At 42.3% G+C, this 26737-nt stretch overlaps 2 protein-coding genes across 2 annotated transcripts in view; both read right to left on the bottom strand.

Annotated features, from left to right (window-relative positions):
- Nucleotides 1-1698: 1698 nt before the first annotated feature.
- eea1 (early endosome antigen 1) lies at nucleotides 1699-19881 on the bottom strand. Its single transcript, XM_037683459.1, has 30 exons — nucleotides 19843-19881; nucleotides 16743-16835; nucleotides 16556-16668; nucleotides 16396-16450; nucleotides 16247-16312; nucleotides 16129-16159; nucleotides 15947-16051; nucleotides 15598-15719; nucleotides 15348-15503; nucleotides 13447-13461; nucleotides 13087-13203; nucleotides 11807-12145; nucleotides 9499-9648; nucleotides 9081-9200; nucleotides 8659-8862; nucleotides 8341-8541; nucleotides 8153-8266; nucleotides 7863-8018; nucleotides 6529-6668; nucleotides 6094-6424; nucleotides 5908-6009; nucleotides 5630-5824; nucleotides 5360-5542; nucleotides 4811-4996; nucleotides 4594-4725; nucleotides 4331-4516; nucleotides 4017-4255; nucleotides 2649-2769; nucleotides 2430-2528; nucleotides 1699-2311 (listed from the first exon to the last, which is right to left on the bottom strand). Exons 1-30 carry the CDS (start codon nucleotides 19870-19872, stop codon nucleotides 2189-2191), a joined length of 4224 nt encoding a protein of 1407 aa, XP_037539387.1. The 5' UTR covers nucleotides 19873-19881; the 3' UTR covers nucleotides 1699-2188.
- Nucleotides 19882-20532: 651 nt separating this feature from the next.
- nudt4a (nudix (nucleoside diphosphate linked moiety X)-type motif 4a) overlaps nucleotides 20533-26737 on the bottom strand; it is an 18563-nt gene continuing 12358 nt past the window's right edge. The window contains exons 3-5 of the mRNA XM_037682791.1: nucleotides 26073-26117; nucleotides 24739-24826; nucleotides 20533-21449 (exon numbers count right to left, since the gene is read on the bottom strand). Of these exons, the coding sequence (XP_037538719.1) occupies nucleotides 21232-21449; nucleotides 24739-24826; nucleotides 26073-26117 (351 nt within the window). The 3' untranslated portion in view covers nucleotides 20533-21231. The remainder of the gene's footprint in view (nucleotides 21450-24738; nucleotides 24827-26072; nucleotides 26118-26737) is intronic.

A 26737-nucleotide genomic window follows, 5' to 3' on the forward strand; every position in this document is an offset into this window, starting at 1 on the left:
CACACACACACACACACACACACACACACACACACACACACACACAGCATCAGCTGGAATCAGTGCTCTGGAGTGAAAACAAGCAGCAGCAAAAAAAAAAAAAACACACACACACACACACACACACACACTCAGCATCAGCTGGAATCAGTGCTCTGGAGTGAAAACAAGCAGCAGCAAAAAAAAAAAAAAACACACACACACAAAACACCTTCAATGGCTGAATGACCAGTTTGCAAAAAAGCACCACAATTTGTAGAAAATGCACAAAATAAACACAAAAATCCAACAACAGCCGTCACACACAAAGACCGATCACCACGCGTGCCCATTTTACAAGATGAAAATGTTCGAGCCTGTGATTAAAACTCAAAAGCTTTGAGGCGAAGTGCTGAAAATACTGAAGAATGACCCGAACCCCTCAGCTGTGGTCGCGCTGCAGACACATTCTTTGGTCGTGAAACAGAAATAAATTAACTTTTTTTTTTTCTTCTTACAGATTCGCAGTCTGCCGCACAAAGGGAACAGGCAGTAGCTGATCCAGGTGTTGTCTACAGATAACAGCTGGTGCACAAGCTGACTAATAAAAGCTTCCTCTGGAACGAGTCACGTTACTGGATGACATTCAAACTTAAGACGCAACTCGGAAAAAGTTGGGACGTTGTGGAAAACTTACAAAACAACCTGCAACTATCGTAAAGCAATATTTCACTCTCTGTGAAAATATCTCAGATGCTTAAAGTAAGAAATGCTCCTTTTTGGGACAAAACAAGAATAATGAAGTTGATGGCAGCAACAAGTCTCAAATTGTTCTGGCGGAACGTTCTGCAGTGAACTGGGTTCATCAGCAACGGTTCAGTCAGAACTGGGTGTAAACGAGCATTATAAAGTCTGAATCTCTTCGCTCTTGTTCCTTATGGTTTGCTGTGCCGTACACAAATGCAGAATAAAGCTCTATCAGGCAAAGAAGAAGCTTCTTGCAGAAACAGTCGTCTTCTATCAAATGGACTGAGGCAAAATGGAAAAAACTAATTTGAAGCTCGTTTTTGAAAACCACAGACGCCACACACTAAAGAAAGGACCATTCAGTCTGTTATCAGCTCACAGCTCAAAGGACTGCCTCTCTGATGGTATAGGGGTGCATTAGTGCCTACTGCATGGGCAGCTTAACACATCTGGAACCATCAACGCAGAAAGCTTCATGCAGGTTTTAGAAAAACAAGTGCACAACTAGGGAAGGTCTTGCATATTTCAGCAAGACGACGCTGCACCTCCATTACAGCAGAAGTAAAGACATTTACAGACCGTTGTTAAAAGAAGACGGTAAACATGATCCGGTCCCAACTTGTTGAAGAAATATTGCTGCCATCAAACTCAAAAATACCTCATTTGTTTAAAATATGGTTTGAACAGATTTACAAATCGCTGCGTCTTTCTTTACATTTTGCACATCGTCCAAACTTTGTTAAGCTACGGGTTATACACTGCTGAACCTGACAGATACTGACAAAAATCTGACGCTCTTAATGCAGTCAATTTAATAAAACTGCATTATTTTGCTTTTAAAATACTGTCTTCATCTTGTGTTCATGACAAATTGCTCACATGAAAATAAATTAAAAAACTAGAAACTAGTTCATCTTGTTGTGGATCAGGATGGTAGTAGAAGAAAACTGTTATTTTACACCTGATCTGCAAACTACACATAATTACCTCATTATTTAAATGAAATTTTAATATAAAAAATCATTATTTTTAATTAAAGCGAGGACTTTCAAGTGACTGATCAGTTCTGGGTTAGAATCAAATATTAAAGTAACGGGCAGAGTTCCTCTCCACGGTTACAATAAAGACTTCTGCAGACGTTTAACACCGTGTGCTGACGACAGCGATGGATACGAGTTTAAAGAGATGGACGATGGTTCATTCTCACTGGTTCCGCTCTCTGGCGGTCCACAGGAGTAGCAAAGGCACAAAAACAGATACAAACAAATCGATCTCGTCCCATCACGTGATTCTGGCGTCACCTCAGTAGAACGTCAGAACCAGAAGTCCGATGGGAGTCGGCGTACTTGGTTTATCATTTATAGTGCACGTTAAAAATGACAGACTCCTCGTTGGAATAGAGAAAAGTATGGAGGGGGGTTAAGGGGATGACATGAGGAGGATTAATAAAATTAAACGCCCATCAGCCTTGGAGCTCCTCGAAACACGTCTCGCACACCCGCACCGGCTTCTTGGAGGACGGTGTCAGGGCGTTCCGCGACGAGCACTCGGCGCAGAAAATGTTCCCGCAGTGTCGGCAGTGGTGCTGGAATGATTGTTTTTAAAAGAGGGAGAAAAGTTCAATGAAATAAAATCAACGTGCTCAGCTGTTTGTATATATATATATATATATATATAAAAAAAAAAAAAAAAAAGTTCCTCACCTTTCTGACGGTGACCGTGAAGCCTTTCCCACAGGTCATGCAGTTCTGCACCTCGTGGTCCTCAGCCCACTTCCTGGTCAAACTCTGTGACTGTTTGATCTACAAGCATCAACAACAACAGATCCCATAACCTTTTCCCCCTGTGTGTAGGTGAATACTGTAAACCCTGCAGTGTAGTATCTTACTAGTTTGCTCTGTAGTCGTTTTTATTTGTCCTACCTGCAGCGACTGGTTCTCTCTGCCGAGCTCCTGCATGGCTGCTGTTGTATCGTCCAGCTTCCTCCTGAGCTCCATCACTTTGGTCTGCAGCTTCTCCATCTCCCCTTCTCCTTTCACACACCTGAAGCACACGGCACAGGTCATTCCTGTCATCTAGTTCCTGAGCAGGTACTTGAAAAGGACAAAAAGTTAATGAAACGCAGCTCGTCTTTATTAAACAAGAGGAGAACTTCCTGTAACGTCATGATGTTTGTCAGCAGTTATTTGGAAACAGCGTCGACTCTTTTAGCTAAATGATGCACCACCAAGCTGAAACAACACTCGGCTGTTAGGAGCACACAGCGCTTGCTGCAGTGCTGGTCTGGACTTTGAGTTGGGCTTTAATTGGGTTTAAATATTTAGAACATAAACGGTCTGAAAACAGGCAAAGTGCTGCCGTCATAAATAAAAATTTAAAGTGTTTAAAAAAAATTTAGTTCAATTTTTTTTGTTAATTCAAATTCAAATTCAAAAATACTTTATTAATCCCAAAGTGAAATTAAGTGTTGTCGTAGCTCATCATCTTGGTTTCATTCAAGAGTTGTTATAAATGTTGATAACTGTGGACAGGAAGGATCTCTGCAGTGAAGCGAAGAATCTGGCCACAGATCCCGATCCATTCACCCAGATCCAGCTGGATGTCAGATCCGGCGGGCCTCTTAGTTCCCCTGGGCAGCAGGACTGCCCAAATACTGGGCAGAATTCCTCCCTGACCGATGGTCACTCCTCCCAGCAGTCTGCGGAGCTCCTCATCACCACGGACAAACAGCTGAAGGTGCCGGGGGATGATACCGGTCCTCCCGTTGTCACGAGCCAAGTTTCTCACCAACTTCAGGACTCGGTGGTCAGGTACTCGAGCACCGCCTCCAGGTTGACGGGAATTCGTCCACAGCGCCTCCTTTTCAACTCATTTGGGATTTGGGGCTGTAGCTGAGGTACTTGAGCTTTTGAGATGTTAATCAGCTGCTCCTGGTTGTTAAAAACATCTTGTTGTCATGGTTACGCATCATAACAAAGGCCCAAAAGTTAAAAAAAAAAAAGCTTCAGTAAAAATCATTCCAGCTGCACAGCATCTGATACCAGAGGAAATAATCATCTGAAAAAGTGATTTACATCCAGAAAAAAGAGGAATTTAAGTTTTCAAAAGCAATAAATCAGAATGAAAGTAAGAGAGCTGCTCCAACACGCAGCCACCCCGAGCGGCCAATTCTAGAACCAAGCACTAAAGTAGATAAAGTGGCAGTAATATTGAGCTAAAATTAGATATTTCTTGCACCCAATTACAGTAAGAAAAAAGTGATTTGAATCATGAAAGCCACGCCCACCAACCTTTCCAGAAGAGCCCGCCGTTCGTCCTGGTTGTTCTGGACCGTGGCCTCCAGCACGGCGATCTCTCCTCTCAGCTCGTCCGTCTGTTTCTCCAGCTCGCCCACCCTCCTCTGGCTGCTCTGCCACTCCCTCTTCAGCGTGGCCACGTTCTCGTTGAGCGCCGTCACCTGCACGCTCAGCTTCACCTCGGCCTCTTCGCCGCGCTTCACCTGCTCTTCCCTGGCTCGCTTCTCTGCCGCCTAGAAAATGAAAAAGAACAGCTCAGACAGGAAGGGGACGATCTATTGGTGGGTTTTCTTGCGGAGGCCGCCTACCAGCTGATCGTGGACTTCCTTTGTTTGGTTGAGGAGCTGCTCCTCTCTCTTGCTCCTGCTGTCCCTGGTGGCCTGGTGGTCTTTCTGCTCCTGTTTGAGGGTTCCCTGAGCTGCCTCCAGCTGACCCTGCAGCTCCAGCTTCTGCTGGATCAGCAGCTGTTTGGCTTCCCGCAGCTCGCCCAGCTCCTAAACAATAACAGCTCTCAAGTACATGCTTAAATAAAAGCAGATCTCAGCTGATGGATTAGTGAAGCCGCCCTCACCCTCCCGCTCTTCTCTGTAAGACTTTTTAGCTCAGACGATAGTCTTGTTGCATGTTTTTCCAGAACAACCTTGGTGCTGTTCAGCTCCTCCATCTTGTTTCTCTCCTCCTGCAGCGCCTCGTTAGCCCGACCCTGTACAGGTGCGCACGATTTAAGGAAATGCTCATGGACCGAAACCTGTGTGTCTTTATGTGTTAGCCGTTTTCTTTTCTCCAACCTGCTGCTCCTGGAGCTCCTTCACGCTTTGTTCCTGCCGTTGGAGCTCCTGATCTCGTTTGGAGAGCTTCTGCTCCAACAAGCTGCGACCCGCTTTCAGATCCTGGATCTGAGCCTCTAAACCCGTCTGATGGCTTATGTTAGCAGCCAGCTCCTCCTGGGTCACGTTCAGTTTGTCCTCCGACGTCTGCAGTCACAGAAAGTCACATTTGAGCATCGTGAGAGGAAATCAATAAAACAAGAAGACTTTCATCAACGTTGCTGTATAAACCAGTGGTTCCCAACTCTGGTCCTTGAGGAACACCATCCTTCATGTTTTACTCGTTTTCCTGATTTGACTCGTTTGATTTGAATGAATGGGTGATTAACAGGCTTCTGCAGAACTTGAGGATGTAATTAAATCACTGAATCAGGCGCGTTGGAGCAGGAAACAACCGAAACATGCAGGATGGTGTTCCTCAGGGACCAGGGTTGGGAACCACTGATTTAAGGAACGCTTTGCCTTGAATTCAGACTGTTTTCAGACGATTTAGCCTGGACTTTTTTTTACCTTGAGGTCTTGCCGCAGAGCAGAAACCTCAGATTCTTTGCCGTAAAAGTCGGACTGCAGCTTGGTAAAGATTTCCTGGTTTTGCTTCGAGGCTTTCTGCAGCTCTGCTGTCCGGCTCTTCTCAGACGTTACCTCCTGGGTGAGCTCCGACACCCGAGCTCTCAGTTTACTTTCTTCTTCTGCCTGGGGACACAAGTAAAACAGAAGTTTTTATGAATTTGAAGTTTTGGATCCTTTACTTTAAATTGCCTGAACATTGCGACTTCTTACCTTCTTGACGCAGGCGTCCTGCAGCTCTGTCACTTGGCCCCGCAGCTTCTTCACCTCCTCCTCTAAAGAGCCCTTAATGGTTTTCAGCTCCGTCTGTATTCTCTCCAACTCCGTCTCCTTCACCTTCAGTGTTCCCTGAGTCTTTGAGTGCTGCTGCTCCACGGATGTCAGCTGCACCTTCAACTTTTTCTCTGCCTGACATTTGAACATGCAGCAACAAAGTGTTAATTTTGAAAATAATAAAGTTTGCTCGTCAGTTTTCCTCCAGAGGTTTGTACCTCTCTCATCTGCCCCAGCTGCTCCTGGGTTTCCTTCATTGCTTTTGTGATGGACTCGTTCGTTTTGAAAAGCTCCTGCTTTGTTTTTTCATTAGACTTCTCCTGAGGATTCAGACAGAATAAAGCCTTCAGTGATGATCTGTTGTTGTAAACAATAAGTCGTCACATGTTTTAGAGACAGCCTACCTTCTCGTCCATGGCTGATTTATGGTTCTTCCTCTCTGAGTCCAGTTGAGTTCGACTCTCTTTCAGTGCCTTGCTAGTCTTTTCCAAGCTCTCCTTAGCAGCAACAAGCTCCTTCCTCTGAGCTTCTTTCTCCTGCTGGACCTTCTGCAGCTCCACAGCCAGACTCTGAGCCTTCCTGTCCAGCTCTGTGCGCTGATCCTTTCCTTCCTGGGTCACCTTGTCCAGATTCCCCTTCAGAGCAGCCGCCTCCTGCTCACAGCGCTCCAGACACTGCTGGATGTCACTCAAAGCTGCAGCTTTTTTCTTTAATTCCTCTTGAAGAGTTTTAGTGCTTAACAAATGAAATATTTTCTGTTACAGGCTTTTAAAAAGTTCATATTGTCAATGATGACTTTGTTCAAACGAATCCGGGCAGGACTGTGTAGTTTGTCTCACCCATCCTTCTCAGTTTCCAGGCAGCGCTGCAGCTCCTTTCCTTTCCGTTTAACCTCTGAATTCTCCTTCTGCAGTTTCTGCACCTCCTGCTGCACCTGATCCCGCACGGTTTGGGCTTCTGCTAGCTGCGACTCCAGTTTCTGATTACAGCAAAATAAATAAATTTAAAAAAGCATAGCCTTTGAAAAAGCATTGACATCCACTGAACTTTTCTACATTTTGTCGTTGCAAAATCAATCTTAAAGGTATTTTATCAAGATTTTTGTTATAGACCAACATGAAGTTAGTCATAATTAAGTGGAAGAAAACTGAATAATAGATGAATAAAACTTTGTAAAGTGTTTCGTGCATTTCTTTTCACCCCCTTTCTCTTTGACACCACAGACTAAAATCCAAAACAACAAACTGCCTTTACATATTACCTCATCATTAATAAGTCCACCTGAGAGTCATTTAGCCTCAGTATAACTCCAGCTGTTCTGTGAAGGCCTTGCAGGTTTGTTACAGAACATTAGTGATCTAACATGAAGACCAAGAAACAACAGCTGTTTGGAAGTTTAAAGCTGGTTTAGGTTATAAAACAATATCCCAAGCTCTGAACATCTCATGGAGTTCTGTTCAATCCAACATCTGAAAATGGAAAGGGTACGGCAAAACTGAAAACCTACCAAGACATGAGTGTCCACCTAAACTGACTGGCTGGACAAGGAGAGCATTAATCTGATGTGCAGCTAAAAAACTCAGTCACTCTGGAGGAGCTGCAGCTCATGTGGGAGAATCTGCCCACAACTAAAACAACTATTAGCTGTGCACGCCACAAATCCCCCAGAAGAAGTCCTTTTTACCACAAGCCATTTAGGAACACAGCAAGCATGTGGAAGAAGATGTAATGCTCAAACCAGAGAAAAACTGAACCTCTTGGGCAAGTTGAGCTAAATACAAACATGGCGTGTGGGGAAAAACTAACACTGCCCTTGAACCTGAAAACACCATCACAACTGTGGTGCAGAAAATCTGCTCAGAGCTGATGGGAAGATGGACGGAGCTAAATACAGAGAAATCCTGGAAGAAAACCTGCCAGGAGCTGCGAAAGACTTGAGATCAATACAGAGGTTCACCATCCAGCCTGATGGATCATTTAGATCAAACTGTATAACAGACCAGTCAAAGACCAGACCTAAATCTAACTGAGAATCTGTGGAAAGACTTGAACATTTCTGTTCACAGACGCACTCCGTCCAGTCCGAGCTTGAAGCCATGTCTAAAGAAGAACTCCTAGTAAAATCCTTTGAAGTTAGTAACGTGACAAAATGTAGATGAAATCAACAAGGAACCTTATTGAGCCCCTCCAGCTGCTCAGCTCGCTGCTCTGAGGCCAGTAGTTTGTCTTTACATTCCTTCAGACTGGTTTCCAGCTGAGCACACTGCTCCTGTCTCTCCTTGAGCCTCTGGGCCTTCTCCTCAACGTTCTTCTGAACTTTATTCAGTTCCTGCACAAAACAAGGAGTTTAATGGGAAAATTTCACAAATAACCGAGGAAAGGAAGTTACAGAGCCACCAGTTCTATGTTCACAACGTTTCAGTATTTATATCAACGTTAATTATAGAAGAACCAGAACCCGACCTGCTGTTTGTCTTGCAGGGCGTGCTGAGCAGCCTCCAGGTTGTTCTCCAGGTTGGCTTTCTGTGCAGCCTTGGCTGCTTCTGCAGACAGCAGCAGCTCGGTTTTTGCCTTCAGCTGAATAAATAAATAAATAAATACTTTACATCAAACATTACTCGAGTCTGTATTCCTCCATGATGCTGACAGACCTGAGCATCCAGCTGTGCGACTTTCTCCTTGGTGTCTGTGAGCTGAGCGGTGAGCTCGGTGACGGACGTCTCCAGGGTCTGAGCTCGGTCCTGGGCTGAACGCAGCAGAGTCTTCTGCTCCTGGACCTGTTTGTGCAAGTTATCCTGAGCTTGCTTGTTGCTCTCTGATTGGTTCTTCAGCTTGTCAGTCAACTGTGTCACCTTGAAAAATCCCCCCACAAAAAGAAAACGTTAAGCTCTGACACCGAGGGTCAGGAGTCAGTTCATACACAGAACACTTTCTATTAGTTTGTCTGAAGTGTGTGTGTGTGTGTCCACCTGCTCCTGTAGAGCGTGGTTCTTCTCTTTGAGCTGGTTAAGGACTGCTGTCTCTCCCTCCCCAGCCTGGATTTTGGCACACAGGTCCTCTCTCTCAGCTTCCAGCTGACTCACAATGTCTTTACTCTTCTGAAGCAGAGCTTCCAGGTTCTGGATCTTCTGATCTTTATCTCCAATCTGACGCAGCACCTGCTCCAAGTCGTTCTACAGCAAAAAAACAAATAAATATTTAAAATCTGACTCAACATGTTTATAATTTTTTTTTTTTATTAAAAGTCATGGATCATACATTTAGAAACACAGGAGAAAGGTTAAAAGAAAAACAAATACTTCAGCTATTTCAAGTGAACATCTTAAAAAAACAAACATGAAAGCAACTGACTCCCGTCTTTGTGCTCTCCAATATTTTTGGTGATTGCTACCTGCGCCTCCCGCAGTTTGCCGTTGGTGTTTTTCTGCAGCGCCTGCAGCTCCTGGTGCTGCTGCTTGGCTTTCTCCAGCTGGTGCTGCAGGTCTGTGCTCTTACTGCAGCTCTCCTTCAGCTGAGGCAAAACACAGCAGCAAGCTGAATGATTATTTTATGCATCTTAAGGTTTCTGCACCAAACTTTAACTCCCCAAGTTATTTGGCCTTTGTTCTTTTTGTATCCCTTTTTTAACACAGGGCTTTAATTAGCATCAAGATTCTTGTTTATTGTTCATAATTTTCTTCTGCTGCTAAAAAAATGTCTTATTTTGTTTGTCTTATTTCATATTCTAAAGTTATCTTTCACAAAACAATTGGTACAGCAGACTTGCACTTTGCTCAGCCATCAATGTGGGAACGTTTTCATCCTTCTACCTGTTCTTCTGCCCGGGAGAGTTTGAGCTGCAGGTCGGCTGCTTGCTGCTCGCGGTCCTTCAGCTTCTCCCCTGACAGCTGCCTCTGCTCCTTCAGACGACCCTGCAGCTCGCCCACCTGCCGCTCAGCCTCCAGGAGTTTGGTGTGCAGCTGAAGGAGAACAATGACACGTGTTGGAATTGAAAGTACAAAATGATCGACACTGAGCAGAGAAAACTGTGAAGATCACATTTAGTCCTCTAAAATTATTGATAAAGTTGACTTTGTGTATCAGAGATGCAGTTACTCCTTTAACCTGTAAAGGTTGAGCTTCTACACCAGAATGAATTTGTTCCAAATTGTTTGATTTAGGAATAACTGAATACAACAGTCCCTCGCTACTTCGCTGTTCGACTTTCATGGACTGCTCTATCGCGGTTTGTGGAGTCCAATTTATTGGACTTTTTTTTTCTTTTTACACACACTTGTAGAGTAATATCACTGTACTCGTGGTTGTGAAAAAGTTATTGACAAAAAATAATAATTCGGACAGGCGCCGCCATTTTGTAGTTTTCTTTCAATAAGCACCGTCACTGCCCGATCTGTTACGGAAGCACGATCCGTAGTGTTGCTCATTTGCACATGCGCTAAAAAGAATACTTCCGGGTCGCACGGATCACCTTTGAACAGGCTAGATTAAGGAAAATGTCCTGGAAATAATTACTTGATATTAATAAAATATACTATTTATGAAACGCACCATATTTATTCATATAAATTTAAATATATCTTTCTATAAATTTATTAATTTTCCTAGACAATGTTATAATTCCGTTTATGAACAAGAACTGTTTAATTTACTTAGAAAAGTATGAGCTCTATCTATGACGATCCTCATGTTGCTTATTTACGTCACTTGTATTTCCGTTAAAATCATTAACTTATTGACGTCATGGTTAAAATGATATGCAGCTTCACCACTGGGTGGCGCTGTTTCACCGTGGAAATAATTCATTCTGTATCTTGCTGGGTTTTTCTCATTCAGCCCAGGCTGGGGGTCAGGTCTAATGTGTCGCATATCATCTTAACCACAGACGTAAATATGTCAGTGATTTTAACGGAAATACGAGTGGCGTAAATTAGCAACATGAAGATCGACGGAGATAGAACACGTACTTTTCTAAATAAATTAAGACTGTTCTTATTCATAAACAACGGCGAGCCAGAAGTATTCCTTTTAGCGCATGCGCAAATGAACACTACGGATCGTGCTTCCGTAACAGATCGGGGAGTGACAATCCTACACAGTTGTCAGTCCAAAAAAACTTCATTACCCACAAGGCAACAGTGCACTTCCCAGAATTCAACAGTGCTTCCAGCCCGCTGCTTTCTGCCAAAATGGAAGGAAAGTTTTGATCCGATCCGAACCTGACTAAAGAGTTTGGTCCTTATTCATAGTGACTTTGGCGCTCAGTGACTGCAGAGAGCCGACCAGAACCGAACTTTTGAGCCTCTCGTGCAGGGAGACATTGTTGGGAGGTCCCGTGTGTTCTCCGGAGCTCACCTGGACTTTTTACCATCCGATTTTTCTGGATTATTTGGACTCTATCTGGACCATTGTGTGGTTTTGTGCTGGCTCTCTGAAGGTCCGGCTCTCTAAAAGCATCTGGTGCTCAACGGCTGCAGAGCGCCGATCAGAAGCTGTCCAGAACCGGACCAAGGCTGGTGAGTAACCATATCAAATTTTGCAGTAGCTACTGCAGTACATATATGTATGTTGTTAAAACTAGTAGGTTTAAGAGTTTAGAGGACTGATTTTGGGCTTTGTTGCTGCAGGTTACGTCTGCAGAAATGAACTGGGTCGGACAGAACCTAGTTGGACCGCTGTTGCTGTGTTCTGCAGAGCCTTGAGTAAAATTTAGTAGCTACATATACAGTACTGTACGCATGTTGTTAAAATGATGTAGGTTTAAGAGTTTAGAACATTGCAAGTGTGTGGGAAGTGTTTATAAAGCCTTACAATATATATATATATACTAAAATAAACATAGCGTCCCTACTTTGCGGTTTTTCACTTATTGCGTGGGGTGGGGGTTTGTGGAACCTAACCGCCGCGATAAATGAAGGACTACTGTATATTTATGAATGAAAATGTTACATGGAGCTTAATCTCACCCACATTAAATCAGGCAGTGATGCTCAGAAGATGATGGGTGGGGGGTGGGGGGGGGGCAGTACTGAAGCTGCTTTAGATCAAACATGTCACTAAAATATTGACTGTACTTGTTCATGTCTGTCTGCTGGAGTTTCTGTCAGTCTGTAGTCTCACCTGACTGATCTCAGTCTGCTGCTGAGCACCTTTACTTTCTTTTTCTTCCCTCTGCTGCTCCAACTGTTTCCTCTCCACCTTCATCTCTGCGTTCTTCACCTCCAGCGCTGCGACCTCACTCTTGAACTTGGCCACCTCCTCGGCCCTCTCTGTGAGCTCGGCCGAGGCCTTCTGCAGGGAGGCTTCGGCCCCCGCGGCCCGAGCCTGCAGCTCCTGCACCTCCGACTCCCTCTCCCTCAGGCTGTCCTGGACCTCCTTCTTGGCAGATTTCTCAGCTCCTAGGTGCTCCTCTAGTTTTTGATACTCCTTCTCCCTACGTGAAAGCTTTTCAGACAGACTCTGGGAGAAAAAGACAAAAAAAACACGAGGCAGAGATTATTACTGGCACATAATCAGCAAATGGTTAGAATAAATAGACTAACTGCTCAAATTATTGCACTCTGGTGTTTCTGACGGACCATCAAACCCCAACTGAACATTATTATTGTTTTTTCTTACTCAGAACAGACTGAAATGAGCTGCAACGTGAAGAGCCTCAGCCCCTCGTTACATGATCCGTGGAAAAGAACACTCAGCTGTCAAGAGTCAAGAATAAAGTGAGGCATGCCACTCCTGCAGAGCGGTGCCGCACTTGTCCTGCTCTCAGTTCTGACAGTCAACTTGGCAACAGGGTGGCAAAGAATAAAAGGGTGTTTATGACGGAGTGAGCTGCTAACTTCAGAATAACACGGGACATCTGCACTTAACAGCCTTCCACTGAACTTTAACGAGCCTCTTCGGAAACCTAAAACCCATGATGACTGTCCACCTGTCTTACACTTGACTTGAGTAATTTAATCTCCGTTCTCGTAAAATAATCATTCGTATTAAGTCTGAGAAGAACATTAATAGATTTAAAGTTCTATAATCTTCCTCTGGTACGAAGAAACGCACACAGCTGAGAGACCACCTCTGCCTCTAACCTCCCGCTCCATTCGCACCCTAACATTACCTGGCTGCGATGATATTTCATCCTGACTGACGGAGCTGGTGGTGCAGCATCCTCCACCCCCCACGCCCTCCCTCCTGCTGGTTTAATAATAGTGCCAGCTGTAAAATTTATCAACAAGTGTAGGTTGCCAGAGATGGCTGATGACAGCCGAGCATTCTCAAGTAGAGCGACAAAGAAAAGTTCACAGATGGAAATAGGGACAAACTGCACATGCTTACTGTGCCTCAAGCACCAGAGCCAGGAAACGGGCTGTAGGAGCTCTTTTGTTGAAGTTGTGTGTATGTGCTACCTGACATTGTTGCTGCAAATTATTCAGATTGCTCTGCAGCTGGTGGATCTGTTGCGTATACACGGCTGCTTCCTGTGGGCCCTTCTCCAGCTCCGCTTTGAGTTGAGAAATAGTCGTCTGCAACCCAACAGACACGCACATTAGACTGATGTGAAAAGACTTTTGCTTTGTCGTCATGAAACAAAGGCTCCGCTGTGACGGAGGGATGGGTACGAAAACAAAAACAGCCGCGCTCTCTATAAAAAAAAATGAATAAAACTTATATTATTAAACACAACTTGAGAAAAATCATCTGAAATGAAAAGCTTGAATAAAATAATCACATTTTATTCTAGACCGACTTGAGTTGACAAGTTTTACCTGAAGTTTTTGAATCTTGAGAGTTTTGAATGTTGCAGAGGGGAACAGTGTGAGAGGAGAGGGAGGAGGAGGGAGGGGAAAGAAACACAAGGACAAAGGTAAGTCAGAAAACGACAACAACAACAGCCTACGATCTGTAACAGAGCAGCAGGGCTGAAAGAATAAAAAGTTTAAACAGGTGAAAGTTAAACCTTTAGCGCATCTTTAGCTGTTGGTTTTCATTCAGACAGAGCTGAGGTCAGGTCTGAACAACAAAAACGAGCTTTAACACGTTTCCCTTCAGACCACCTCAGGTTATCTGCTGAGGTTCGGTAGTCTGAATATAATCCGTCCTGATCCTCGAACCTCTTACTAAACTGACAACATTCAGCTTTTTGGTTCATCTGTTTTGCATTTTTGTGGGGAGTTAAAAGTTTTAACAAACTGTTTATTAGAATCAATCTTTTGGATTTTTTCCATCAGAGTGGATTACGTGGATTACAAGACGTTCTGTGGGCGAGTTTCTCTTCAGTTTAGTTTGTTCTGATTGTTTTAGAGCTGCACGGACCCACAGTGGTCACTGTCATACAGTGTGTTGTGTATATCACAGTCTGAGAAGTGTTAAGTCACGTTGTATTCACACTAATAAACACAACACAGATGTCATGTTTACAGCGGAGATGTGTAATTTTAAAAAAATTAACAAAAAATAAATAAAACCAGCTGATGGTGCAGAACACGGGGGACCTATGTAGGTTAAAATCTTAAATCTTTGTTTGACGCAGATTTAGGGGTAATTCAGGTTATTAATAGGTAACTCAACAAAAATGTGACTCAAATGCTCTGAACTGCATTAATGAACCACGTTGTTTGTTTCCTTCGGCTGCTCCCACATGTAGGGATCGCCACAGCGAGCGATCTCGGGACGGAAGATTTGGCAAACTTAATGCTGGACGCCCTTCATGACACAACCCGGACTCGAACCTGCAGCTTCAGAGCTGAGACCACAGCACTGACCACCAAGCTACTGCAGCTTAACCACACTAATGGCCAAACAATAACAATCATTCAGATATCTGAACGCACTGTGATTTTTACAGAAAAATAACATCAGCAAACCTGCTGGTGTCTGAGTGCATACAGAGGGATTAACCATCATCTGATCACAAACACATTTAAGGATACACATTAACATCAGGTGTAAATGCACCCAATCAGAACTTGCAATTTAATCCCCTTAGATGGATATTTAACGCCAGACCTGAACAGCCTCTAGGGGATGTTTGCTAGAAGAGCTATGAGTAGAATACGTGACATAAAAATTAATTTGGTGCTTTTGTTTTTGCTTTGTCTCATTTCAGCACATGAATTCAACATAAGCCTGCCTACAGAAAACACAATGAACAGATTAAAATTAATACTTTATATCAGACTGCTCAGCATTTTGTTTGTCCCTAAACATAAATCTAAGCATAAAGATTTACAGAACTTTAAATGTTTCCCGCCAAAATATTGAAAGGAAATTCTTATTTGCTACTGATATGGCTGCTGAATAAGCTGCAAAATCAAAACTAGACTTACTTTAATATATTTAGAAACGATCAATAGATTTCTAATTTGGTTCAGCGTGTGTAAAAATAGGAAGCCATCCTTTTAGGGCAATTTTAAAAAGTGAAAAATTACAGTCTTGAAGCCACCTGGTGGAGTCTATAAATATTCCTGTCCTCCAGGATGCAGGAAATAAGCCTGAATTATTCATCAGGCAATATTTAATGTCTGTACTAAGCACAAAGTCAAAAATATGACAGCATGATCTCACAGCCATTTCTGATCAGGAATATAAAACCCTGAAGAGTGAAGCTGGAGGCCCGAGCAAACAAAAAGTTCAATGTAAACTATAAATCATGTTTGTGCCTCCTAACCTCTGAGGTAGTGTAGTTAGCCTGCAGCTCTGCATAATGGCTTCGGAGGCGTTCGGACTCCTCCTCCCTTTCACGGGTCATGGAGTCCATCAGAGTCTGAACCTGCACCAGCTCCTTCTGCAGGACCTCCACGTCCTCCACTCCCGGTCGCTGCAGCTGTGGAGCGGAGTCAAGGCACAGGGTCAACCCAGAAGTTTAAAAAAAACAACAACAACAAAGAGTCAACAGCAGAAACTTGTGAGCGTTGCACCAGTTCAGTCTGGAGTCTCTCGTTGGCCTGCTTCTCTGTCTGCAGCTGTTCCATCAAATGGACAAGCCTCTGATCAGCAGCCTCCCTCAGGCTTTTCTCCTCATCATAACGAGACTTCAAGTCTGACAGATTTCAAAACAATACATCGATTAACAACGGAATCAACACGACAGAGTGATTCATGTTAAACTTTAAAACGTAAACTGCTGTGGGATAATCAACAACTTGTCTCAGACTGGACAAAACACAATGGATGTACTGAGGCCAACAGTTGTCCAGTAAAAGACGACTTGAAAGTGTAAAATGACTCACAGTCACAGGCCTCCCAGTTTCCCAGTCCCACACTGACCTACTATCTCAGTGGCCAGCTGTGCCGCCTTTTGCTCAAACAGGTCTTTCATCTGTTTAATGTTGAACTTCTCCGTCTCAGCTTCAACCAGCTTCCTTTCCAGAACTGAGAAAACGCGACACGTTAGCGGCTACTGATGTGTGCTCCCGCTCAGCTTGTTTATTAAACGTAAATGTCACTACCTGCATCCTCTGAGCTCATCTGCCCATCGTTCTGTGGAATTAAATAAAAATTAATCGTCTCTTACACAGATTTACGTCCAGAAACTGTATTTCATGTTAAATATCTTGAAGGATTTACTGGCTTCAGATGTCCTTGAACTTTGTCTAATTCCTTCTTTAGCTCTCCAGAGAACCATCTCTCCTCCTGGTAATAAAAAAAAAAAACATACAGTCATGTATTTATAGGAACATTCACACAACACCTTGACACACACAGCTCAAAAATACCTTGAGAGAAGCATGCAGGTCCTGAACCTCCTGCCGCAACATTGTAAGGTCTTCACTAAAAGGAAAAAAAGCACTTCAGAATAATACACAAAGTAATAATAATATAAAATAAACAAAGAAGACAGCCTCTTGGAATCTTAAATGTTACTATTAGTCTAACCGAGTAGGGGCCATGTGAGCAGGGAGGTCTCCTGTGTCGTGGAACAGCTCGTAGTGTTTGCAAAGCTCCTCTGCAGAGTTGAGAGACTTCATGCACTGAGGACAGATGAAACCCTGCGCAAAGGAACAGCTCAGCCACTGATCGAACAACTTCAAATCTACTCTTTAGTTGAGAAAAAGAAAGTTACCTCAGATGTCTGATCAGGTTTCTGGTCATGGTTGAGGTCGGTGCTGCTGGGCTGCTCTGATTCTGCATTCTGAGAGCCTCCTTTGCCAGGAGTCTGCAGAAAAGCAACACTACAAAGCATGACTGAGCTGAATAAAAACTAGAGCAATTGCTTTTATTATTTTTAAACTGCAGTGCGGATGACTGCTGAAATAAGCAGTTAAAAAAACTTGGTTGTTCAAAGTAAAAAAAATAAATGGCAGAACAGAGGCAAAAATAGGCATAGCAAAGGATAAAAAGCACAAAATAAAGGTTGAAATGAGCGTGCTGGTGGGACTGAGAAGGTTCTCTTCTTGGAGCCAGTCAAGTCTCTTTCCATGGCCTCTCCTCCCACATCAGAGCCTCTGCCTCAGCAACAGCCAGGGCTGCAGATACCCCTCAGCTGCCTCCTGATCGAGTCCTACCAGCTAACAGGGCCCGAGAAGGACTCCTCCTTCAGCTTGATGGCCCAGGGTGTCCACCACCAGGTTCAAGGATGGTCACCACAAGTGACACCAACAACCTTGTGGCCACAGTTCAGGGTAATTGTTTCAAAAATGGAGGCGTGGGGAACATGGTGCACTCAGATTCAATGTCCCCCGCCCCCGTTGGGATGTGGTTGAAGCTCTGTCAGAGGTGTGACTTAAAGATCCTTCTGACAGATGTTCCCAGTAAACCCTCACTCCAGCATCTCTCCCCCCCCCCCCCCCCCCAACATCTGATCTGACTCACCACCAGGTGGTGATCAGTTGACAGCTCAGCTCCTCTTTTCATCAGAGTGGCCAAAACATACAGCACAGGATGAAAACTAAAAGCAGCTAAACAGAGGCTAATATAATGTAAAAGTAGCTAAAATAAACAAACCAATGCTCAAACTTTGTCCATCTACACATTAATAATGCCATCATGAAATAATGTTCTCAGGTCCAACTCTGGATTCAGTGAAGGCCTTGACACTGACTTTGTCCCTTTACAACCCACATTAACATTCCTGTTTCTGAGACAGTTCTGTGAAGCTGTGGCTTTTATGTGGGGGGGATCATTTTCTCCAAGCTGCTAAAACTCCAACCACCACATAATTCTTCTATAACGAATCATTAAATAACTTTTTCAGCTTTTGTAAATTGTGTGGATTGTCCATGGGATCTCCTTCTCACATAACTGCAATCCTCCAGTCCGTGAGCTGTTTTATAATATTTAATTAACACTTTACTTGGGTTTATTGGCAGAAGGAAGTGTTAATAACAAAGTAAACAAAGAATATATTTTGTTCAAGAGTCTTTTTTTGGCCTGAAGGACTGCAACATTGGGTGGGTGTTTCACAGGCGGTCCATTCACAAAAAGATTTTGTGAAGACAGTTTCCATGAATGAATGAGGTCAAACTGTGTGTTTGTGTAAGTCAGTTTGGGCACTTTGAACTGAGTTGAGCGGAAAGCTAAAATACTAAATCTCCAACAGACTGGATGTCTGCATCATGGAACAACCTTTGAACCCCGAGTCAAACAACACACACAAGACTGCAACGTGCTGCCTTTGGCATATTAGTAACAAAAAATTGTCCCAGAAATGATTTACATGACTCTAAAACATGTCGAAACATCAAAAGTTATAAAATACAAGTGATCAAAGGTGGAAGAGTTTTGACAAGGTAGTAAATTTTATTGTCTTTATCACTGTTAAAATGGGTTACACCAATATACACAGCTAGACTGGGGCAGTAAAAATGTCTATAGCTCCAACATTATTAAAATAGATGCCTATTTAATTTAAGTTGATTTATTTATTTTTTTTCCACTGCAAACGCAACTTGTCACCAGATCTCTCAAGTCCTGAAACTCACAAAAATCCCATGGATCAGACTTGTTTGTTCAGCACATCCCACACATGCTGCACTAGCAAGAGATCTGGACGATTTGAAAGCCGGGCAAACACTTTGAGCTTGTGATTTTGTTACTTTCAAGCTATTTTTATGTGTGCAAAGTTAGAATCTTTTGTAAAAATAACATTGTGTTTTCATAAAAAGATGCTTTGGGTCAGCTACGAAGTTTAGGTAGTAAAGTTACACCAAGCCGTGTTATGTTTTCTGCAGGTGAATCATAAAGATGGACCAGTTGAATCACACGAATTAACTGAGATCCAGTTCTGTTGCTTGTATCTACAAGGATCACTGCAGATCGGAAATGATTTTACAATTTTAATGTGTTGCACTTTTTATTCTTGCCTATATTTCTGTTTTCAAACCATCTACTTTAAACACAGAATATTTCCCTTGTCACTAATATGAGCCTCTCCCCGTCAAGTGTCACTGTAGTAGGTTAATAAATGTATTTCACTTCCCTCCTGTCTGTGGTTCCAGTGTTTATGACTAAGCAGTGTACCTGAAGTTATGACTTCCAAGTAGTGAGCAATGCATTGCGGGTAACGTAGTCCTTTAAAGAGGCTATCCAATTAGCTAACCTCTGTCTGTTATTCCTGCATGAAACTCTAATGACAGCTAGGTAGCTTCACTAACCATTTACTTAATGTGCCGATAAGCTCAGTTGTATCAAACACATGACTTTATTCGTGAAACAATTGACTGACGCAGGGATTTCCAACACAGCGTGTGGCTAACGGTAGCGTTAGCATGTGCAAACGATGAATTAACGCTGCTCTTACACAGCTAGCGAAGAAAGAAACATTAAAAATAACAATTTCAACAACTAAACCTTTACTGAGTTATATCTAAAATCGAATAGTAATGTAATAGTGTGCCCGTAAGCAGGGTTTTGTATAAAGGCACCAATTTGATTTATGTCAGGAGTAAGATTAATCAACTGAATCATGTTAGCATTTACTAGCTAGCTGTGTCGTCCAAACACAAGGAGCGCTTGATATGTGTAACTCAACCTGACGAAGTAGCGGGACTATTCCAAACGAAGGTAAAAATTAAAGCTCCGCCCATCCACGACAAATCAGATTTAAAAAGACTCGTACCCCATCATAACGCCCGACATGATAGGCCTGCGTCCCCCACATAAAACAAGCTACTGTACTGAAAACAAAAGCGACTCCTGTAAATTTAATGCCAAAAATCGCTTACCATTTGTAGTATTCGTCTGAACATGGCCATGACTGTATTTGTCCCGACGCAGAATCTGAGCAGTTATCTTAAATGTCAAGTTTACGACTCGGAAACACCGAACACCTGACCAGGCTGGAGGAGCAGCGGCGGATGGGCGGGTCATGGAGGGGAGGGCTGGGCAGCTGGATCACAGCGCCCGAATTAAAAAAGCTACAAAAACTGTTAAATATGTTTATTTAAAACATACATATACAGCAGAGCAGCATAATCCTGTCACACATGCAAAAATACTATTAAAATATGTTAACTTATTGTCTTATATCCTAAAGTACAATAATATTTCAAACAATTATATTTTATTGATGGGTCAGGGGCAGTTTGCACAAATTTAATCAGTGCATAATAATAACATATTCTACATTTAACTGTAACAAAAAAAAACATTTTTGTTTGAATAAAATTTTACCAAAGGTATGACAATAAAGAGCTGGTTTGGCACTTTGTAAAGCTGTATTGTTTCTTTTACTTCCCTCATTGTGAGCACTGTGTTCACTAAACAATTTAATAAGGCACTTCAAAATATATACTAACAAACTAGTTTTCCTATAATTAAAGGTTCTAAGGGTCTTATAATATAGACAATAATGCAATCAAAAGCTCTTGATTCTTGAAAAATAATGTCATTTCTTAGAAACGCGTGTTGCTGTCCAGAATAACAGATATAGTATTTGTGTCAGTTCTATCCAGCTTTGTAAGAGTTGATATTTAACTGCAAGGATGTTATCAAGCCTGACATCCACTCTGACAACAATAAATCTACATAAATACAGACATGAAATATTGTCTCAGACAGTGTTAAGGTTTTCTCTCAATGAGGTGGATAATCTACAGATAATCCTGTTAGTTGTTGCCCCAAAGCAAACGTTAAACCAACTCCCTGTGGGCAAAAACATTGCCAAGAGTGACACAAGCTTTATCTTCCCCCTCCTTTAAAAAGCACATAATTGTACTAAAATATTCCCACCCTTTTGGCTAATCCTCCTAAAATGTCCTCTCGCAGAAGGACATTATTTAGCACTGTCAGTGTGGGAAATGGGCTTTCTTTAAAAGCCAAATCTTCCCAGAACCGGCCTGCAGGAAGTCACCAATACACTGTGGGGGCTGTCAATCCAATATTCAATATGTACAACCACATAATACCATTAAAATGCAAATGAAGCACAAAGAATATCCACCCAAGAGTTGTTGGCTTCGGTGATTCATGTTTGTATCTGTTAAACACTTTCAGCTTTGATCCACTCTTCAGAGCTACCGGTTCATTCTGTACATTTGAAAAGGTTTCTCTTTGTCAGATCACGTCCAACTTGGCGTCCTCTTGAGAAGAAAAAAACTGCTTGCTGTGGGTCTTTATCTGTTGAACAGGTCTGAGTCCTGCGTGGAGCAAACAACGTAGTGCGGTGCCACGTTCTCCATCACTCTAGACCGCGGGGCGTTGTCATGAGCAGGGCAACACAAGGTCGGGCCACGGGTGTCGGCGAGTCTGCATAGGTACTCTGCATGGACAGGTTTGTGGCTCTGCAGTACCCTGATGGCTTCGTCAACCTTAAACCATCTCCTCTTCCGTCCTGTGAGAACATGCAAGGGGTAAAAGGTTTAAATCTGTGACCTACAACAAATAATCACCAATAAACCTTAAATGATTTTCTTTCCGTTCCTTCTGCAGCTCTTATACCCTAACAGATATCTAATAGCTAATACATAACATATACACATATGTACAAATACTTGGACAATGACTTCAAATAATTAAGGATTATTTTTTACAATGATAAATTGATATCATAAGAAAAGAGCATGAAAAAGCACAGTTTACCTACACAAACACTCCCTCTCTTGTAATAAATACTCAGGAAATAAACAGTTTAGTCTCAAAATTTAATACTGCCCACATTTTACTCGTAGGCTGGCCATAAAGTGACTGAGAGAAATGTGCAGCAAATGCCACTGTGTTTGCACATCTCGCTGCTCTGAACGTTCACGAGTGCAGAGCTTGTTTAAAAATCTCTTTAGTCTCAGCTGAGCGAAGTACGCCTTTCCACATGTTTGAGGAGTTTTCAATTTCCCTTTCACAGAACGTTAAACACACGGGTGTATATTTATGGAGATTTCATAGCATTAAGAACACAAGTGAAGTTCAATAAACAGTTCAGGTGATTTATGATGATTACTGGCAGTATCAGACATTAACTTATAGTTTTAAAGCAGACAGACCACACACACCGCTTTTTGTTTTAAACTTTTATTTTATTTTTTACAATTCTCTCTTACTAATGTGACCTAATATGAGCGAATGAAAGCAGAAGTTGATGCCCCGTCCTGGACATGCTGCAAACAAAAACTCTGACATTGTGCATAATTGTCTTCTTTGTCATGCCTCAGGTGGAGGTGTTTCTGAGATCAGATAAGTACCTGGGCGTATTGTTCATGTTTGATGTGAGAACCAAACGGGAGATGGATCCTCAGTAATGAGGCTGTTGCTTCCATCAGTCCTGGTGAAGAAAGCGTATAGTCCAAAGTCAAAGCTCTCGATTTACTGGACCTCACCTATGTTTATAAGGTTTGGATCATGATGACCCAAGGAGACAAGCAGCCAAAATACTCCTTCGCATCAAAAGGAGTCAGCTCAGGTGGTTCAGACATCTGATTAAGTATGCCTCCTGGACCTTAAAGGTTTTCTGAACATGTCTCACTGGGAAGAGCCCCCTGGGCAGACCCAGAACTTGCTGAAGAGATCTTCTGTCCTGGGAACACCTTGGGGTCTCCCAGGAGGAGCTGGACAGTGTCATTGTGGAGAGGGATGTCTGGGTTTGTCTCCTGGGCCTGTTGCCTCGCCAACTACAGATAAGCTGATGGAGATTTTCTTTTTCATGGTTTCTGCTCTGAAGATATTCAATCATGAGGACACATCTTCTAAGCCAGATCCAACAAAAAAGACATGTCACTAAGTCAGAGTGGAAACTGAAATAATTTCAAGTCTCTAAACTCTTCATGAAAATGTATCTTCTATTAAAAACAATTTGTCTTATAAAGCATCGCTTTAAACCCAATCCCCTCCCATTCTGACAGTGGACCTGCTTGAGTCAGACACTAAATCACCCTCTATTGTCTTAAGTTCACCACCTGGCAGCGTCAAACCCTTCCTGACCGTGTACAGCCTTTGTGTGGGGATTTAGAGCGAGCACTGGTGAGTAAAACTGGAAAACAACTGGACGCTGCAAACAGTAACCTTACCGCCTCCCCACGTGCACGGGCTGAAGTCTATTTCTGTGGGTGACGGGAACAACAAAACCAACAACCACATTTTAGACACAGGTTGGGAATGTTTGTTTAGAGCTACTTTAACTTCGAGAGGAGGATAACACCTCAGATATATACACTGAAAATCAGATCTGAAGTCTTTAAATGAAACTAACGCTAAACAAAAGTTGATGCCGACTTGTTTTATTTTCAATTTAACTTTATTTTTCCTTTTTTTAAGTTAACCATTTGTATACTTGAATCATAAATAATTAGTAGGACATGATTATTCTTATTTCATATAGTTTCCAAGGTGAACAGTTTTTAGCAGAAATACACAGTGTTTAGATGCTCCCATCAAACAAAGAATAAATGACTGAAAGTATTCAGGGCTTTTTTGGTTTATTTTGTTTGTTTTTTTTGTTTGTTTTTTTTAGAAAATGAGCATTATAAAGTATGATTTATTTTTTAAACAGCTGTCAGAGCTTCAGGACACCATGTGTCCAGTAAGAAGCAGTGAATGTAAACAGAAACGTTTGTGTACTCGACAAACGACTGAAAGATCCTTTAATTTTAGCTGAGGCAGTAAGCCGAGGGCTCCTGATTATACAGCGTACTAAACAGAGAAAACTGAGCACCGTGTGTCAGCACGAGCCAGACCAACAGATCTAAACAAGGCCCAGTTTCTTTGTGCAGAAAACAAAGTGATGCCTACATTTTAGGAGTATAAATATTCAGTTTATACAAAAGCAATACAATGTCTGTGAAGCTTTTACAGCTACTGGTTTTCTGTGTTGACTGAGAGAGAAGGTGGACTCCAGATAATTATCTTATTTTAAATACTTCTTTCAAAGATCCAACAAAGTTCAGTCAGGTCATCTGGATGGTTTCTTTTTTTTTTTGGTTGAGACGTTTCATCGTTCATCCAAAGGACTTCATCAGTCAGAGGAGCCACAAACAAACTCGAACAAACTCGGATTGAGCGTCATGCTCATGTTCGTGCTGCTGTTCGGCGTATTGTTTTTGTGCTATTAGTGCTTAGTGTATTTTTAGTTGATGTTTTTCTTAGTTCATATCTTAGCTCTTATTGCTGTTTGTCTTTTACAGTTGTTGGATGTAAATGGTACATAATCTTGTTCCACCACATGTACCACATGTGGTGTGAATGACAATAAAGAAACTCTGACTTTGATGTTCTTTCAAAGATGTGTTTAAGGTTTAGAGTGACTGTCTTGCTGAATCAAGTCTTGCTGAATCAACTTAAATTTGAAACTTAATTTAATTTAGGACTGACTGCACCACTAAAGACAAACTAAGAAATAAGAGGTGAAAAAAAAAAAACCCTTAAACACACCCGAAAGTTTGCAGCAAAAAAACAGGAAGTAAAAAAATATATAATAAAACACATTAATTGTTTTGCAAACAAAGGCACAGAAAAAGAAAAAAATCAAGACAACTGTTACAAATACCGGTAGTAATATTAATTGTGCTTCTTGACTTCCACAGAATAATGCAGGTCTGCCCACATGTTCATAAATTAAAGGTCTATGTACTTTAATAGAATCAGTTGCATACAGTGTACTCTGTGACAAAAAGAGGAAATTAAAAAAATCATACCAATATTAACAGAGTCTTCCCAGTCTTCCAATGTTTCCGTCACAATTAGAGTAAAGACATAAGTGCGATGTTTGCTGTCTTGATTGTGCTGCAAAAGAATACATAAAACAGGGTAAGTATTTCTCTTAAATGAACTGGATGTGTTACACTGTACAAATAACTGTACTGTAGTCTGTACTTTTCAAAACAAAGCAGTGGCTCTTTTACACCTGTTGCTCTGCAGAAATCATAATGTGATAAAACTGGGTTTCATTCAGCTTCATGGGTTTCAACATGAAATTATTGTACGGTAGTCTCTCACTACTTCGCAGTTCGACTGTCGCGGACTCGCTATAGCGCGGTTTGTCAACACACGTTAACATTTAAAAAACAAACAAATAAAAAATTGTTGTCAACTTTAATGTTACTCACGTGATTGGGACTGTACTGGATAATGTACAGTAGAAAGCTAATGAAAAAAATTTTTTCGGACAAGCGCCGCCATTTTGTAGTTTTCTCTCAATAAGCCTACACTGTATTCCCACTCATAATGACCACATTTCCCAGAAGGCAACAGTGCCCTGCCCAGAAGCCCCGTTTCCTTCTGCTGAAATACTAGTGGGAAAGTTTTGATCTGATCTGAAAAAGTTTGACGCTTATTACAGTGACTTCAGCGCCCAGCGGATGCAGAGAGCCACATGGAACCCACCAAACTGGATCAGAACTGGAGCAGAACCAGACCTCCAGACCCATTGGTGAATCTTGAGAGCTGGTAGCTGGCCCACAAGGACTTCCAAGCAGGGAAGTGCCACCGTAGGCCAGGGGTTGTATCTGGAGCCCATCGGGACTTTTTTCATCCAGACTTGTACTCAGTAGACCACATCCAGTCCCGCGCCGGCCAACTGAAGGTCTGCCCTCCCCAAAATGCATTTCGACGCTCAAGAGTTGCACGGGACCGAACCAGAACCGGACCTCCAGACTCAGCGGTGAACCCGAGAGCTCCCAGTTGACCCACAAGGACTTCAGAGAGGGATGCGCGTCGCCGAAGGTCCGGCGCTCCATCTGGAGTCCACCAAGACTTTTTTCATCTCTTTCACCCGGCCCACTAGGACCTCCAACCGGGGAAGAGCTGGTAAGTAAACTTTAGTAGCTACATATAAGAATGTTGTTAAAATTAGTAGATTTAAGAGTTTAGAACATCGCAAGAGTGTGGGAAGGGTTTCTAAAGCCTTAAAATATATATAAATACTAAAATAAATATAACGTCCCTACTTGGCGAATTTTCACTTATTGCAGGGGGTGTCCAGAACGTAACCCCCACGATAAATGAGGGACTACTGTTTTGATAAACCTACCTCAAATATCCCAAGTAATCTGCCAAGTTTTCCCTTCACACCAGCCTGGATGAAAGACAGAGAATAATCCATCAATGTACTTATGTTATCTGAAATGTAAATGATGTTTCTTCATCGTCATATCAATACTGCGTGTTACTTTACCACCTAACGGCTGATCGAGTGGAAACACAAGAACTTGTATTAGGAACAGTTTGACTTTCCCCTGATGTGCAGGAAAGATTTTCATGTAAAAGATTCCTGATTTAAGATCAGAGCCGCCTCGGCGTTGCCACGCGTCCGTAGAGAGTGCAGATGGTCAGATAGGCCTAAACATAGTCTGAATGATGAGACGGGGGCTTAGCACAAGTACAGAAACATTTTTTCAAGTACACGGTTCATCTTACTGTGGGGAGCAGCTAACTTTGCTGTGCAGCCATCACAAATTGAAACAGCATTACTTTTGAACAACGTTTAAAACAAATGGCTTTAAAATATGATCTGTACACTAAACTGAATCACAAAATTCTGCTGATTTAATTTTTGTAGTCTTCTTGTGAAAAATAGACACTTTTACCTTAAAAAAACAGAAGCTCTCAATCATTTAAACAGAGGAAGCAGTCCACAATAAAATGTGCAGTGTGTGTGTGTGTGTGTGTGTGTGTGTGTGTGTGTGTGTGTGTGTG

The sequence above is a fragment of the Nematolebias whitei genome, chromosome 10 (assembly GCF_014905685.2).
Source record: "Nematolebias whitei isolate Nwh7 chromosome 10, NemWhi1, whole genome shotgun sequence".
Classification (NCBI taxonomy): domain Eukaryota; kingdom Metazoa; phylum Chordata; class Actinopteri; order Cyprinodontiformes; family Rivulidae; genus Nematolebias; species Nematolebias whitei.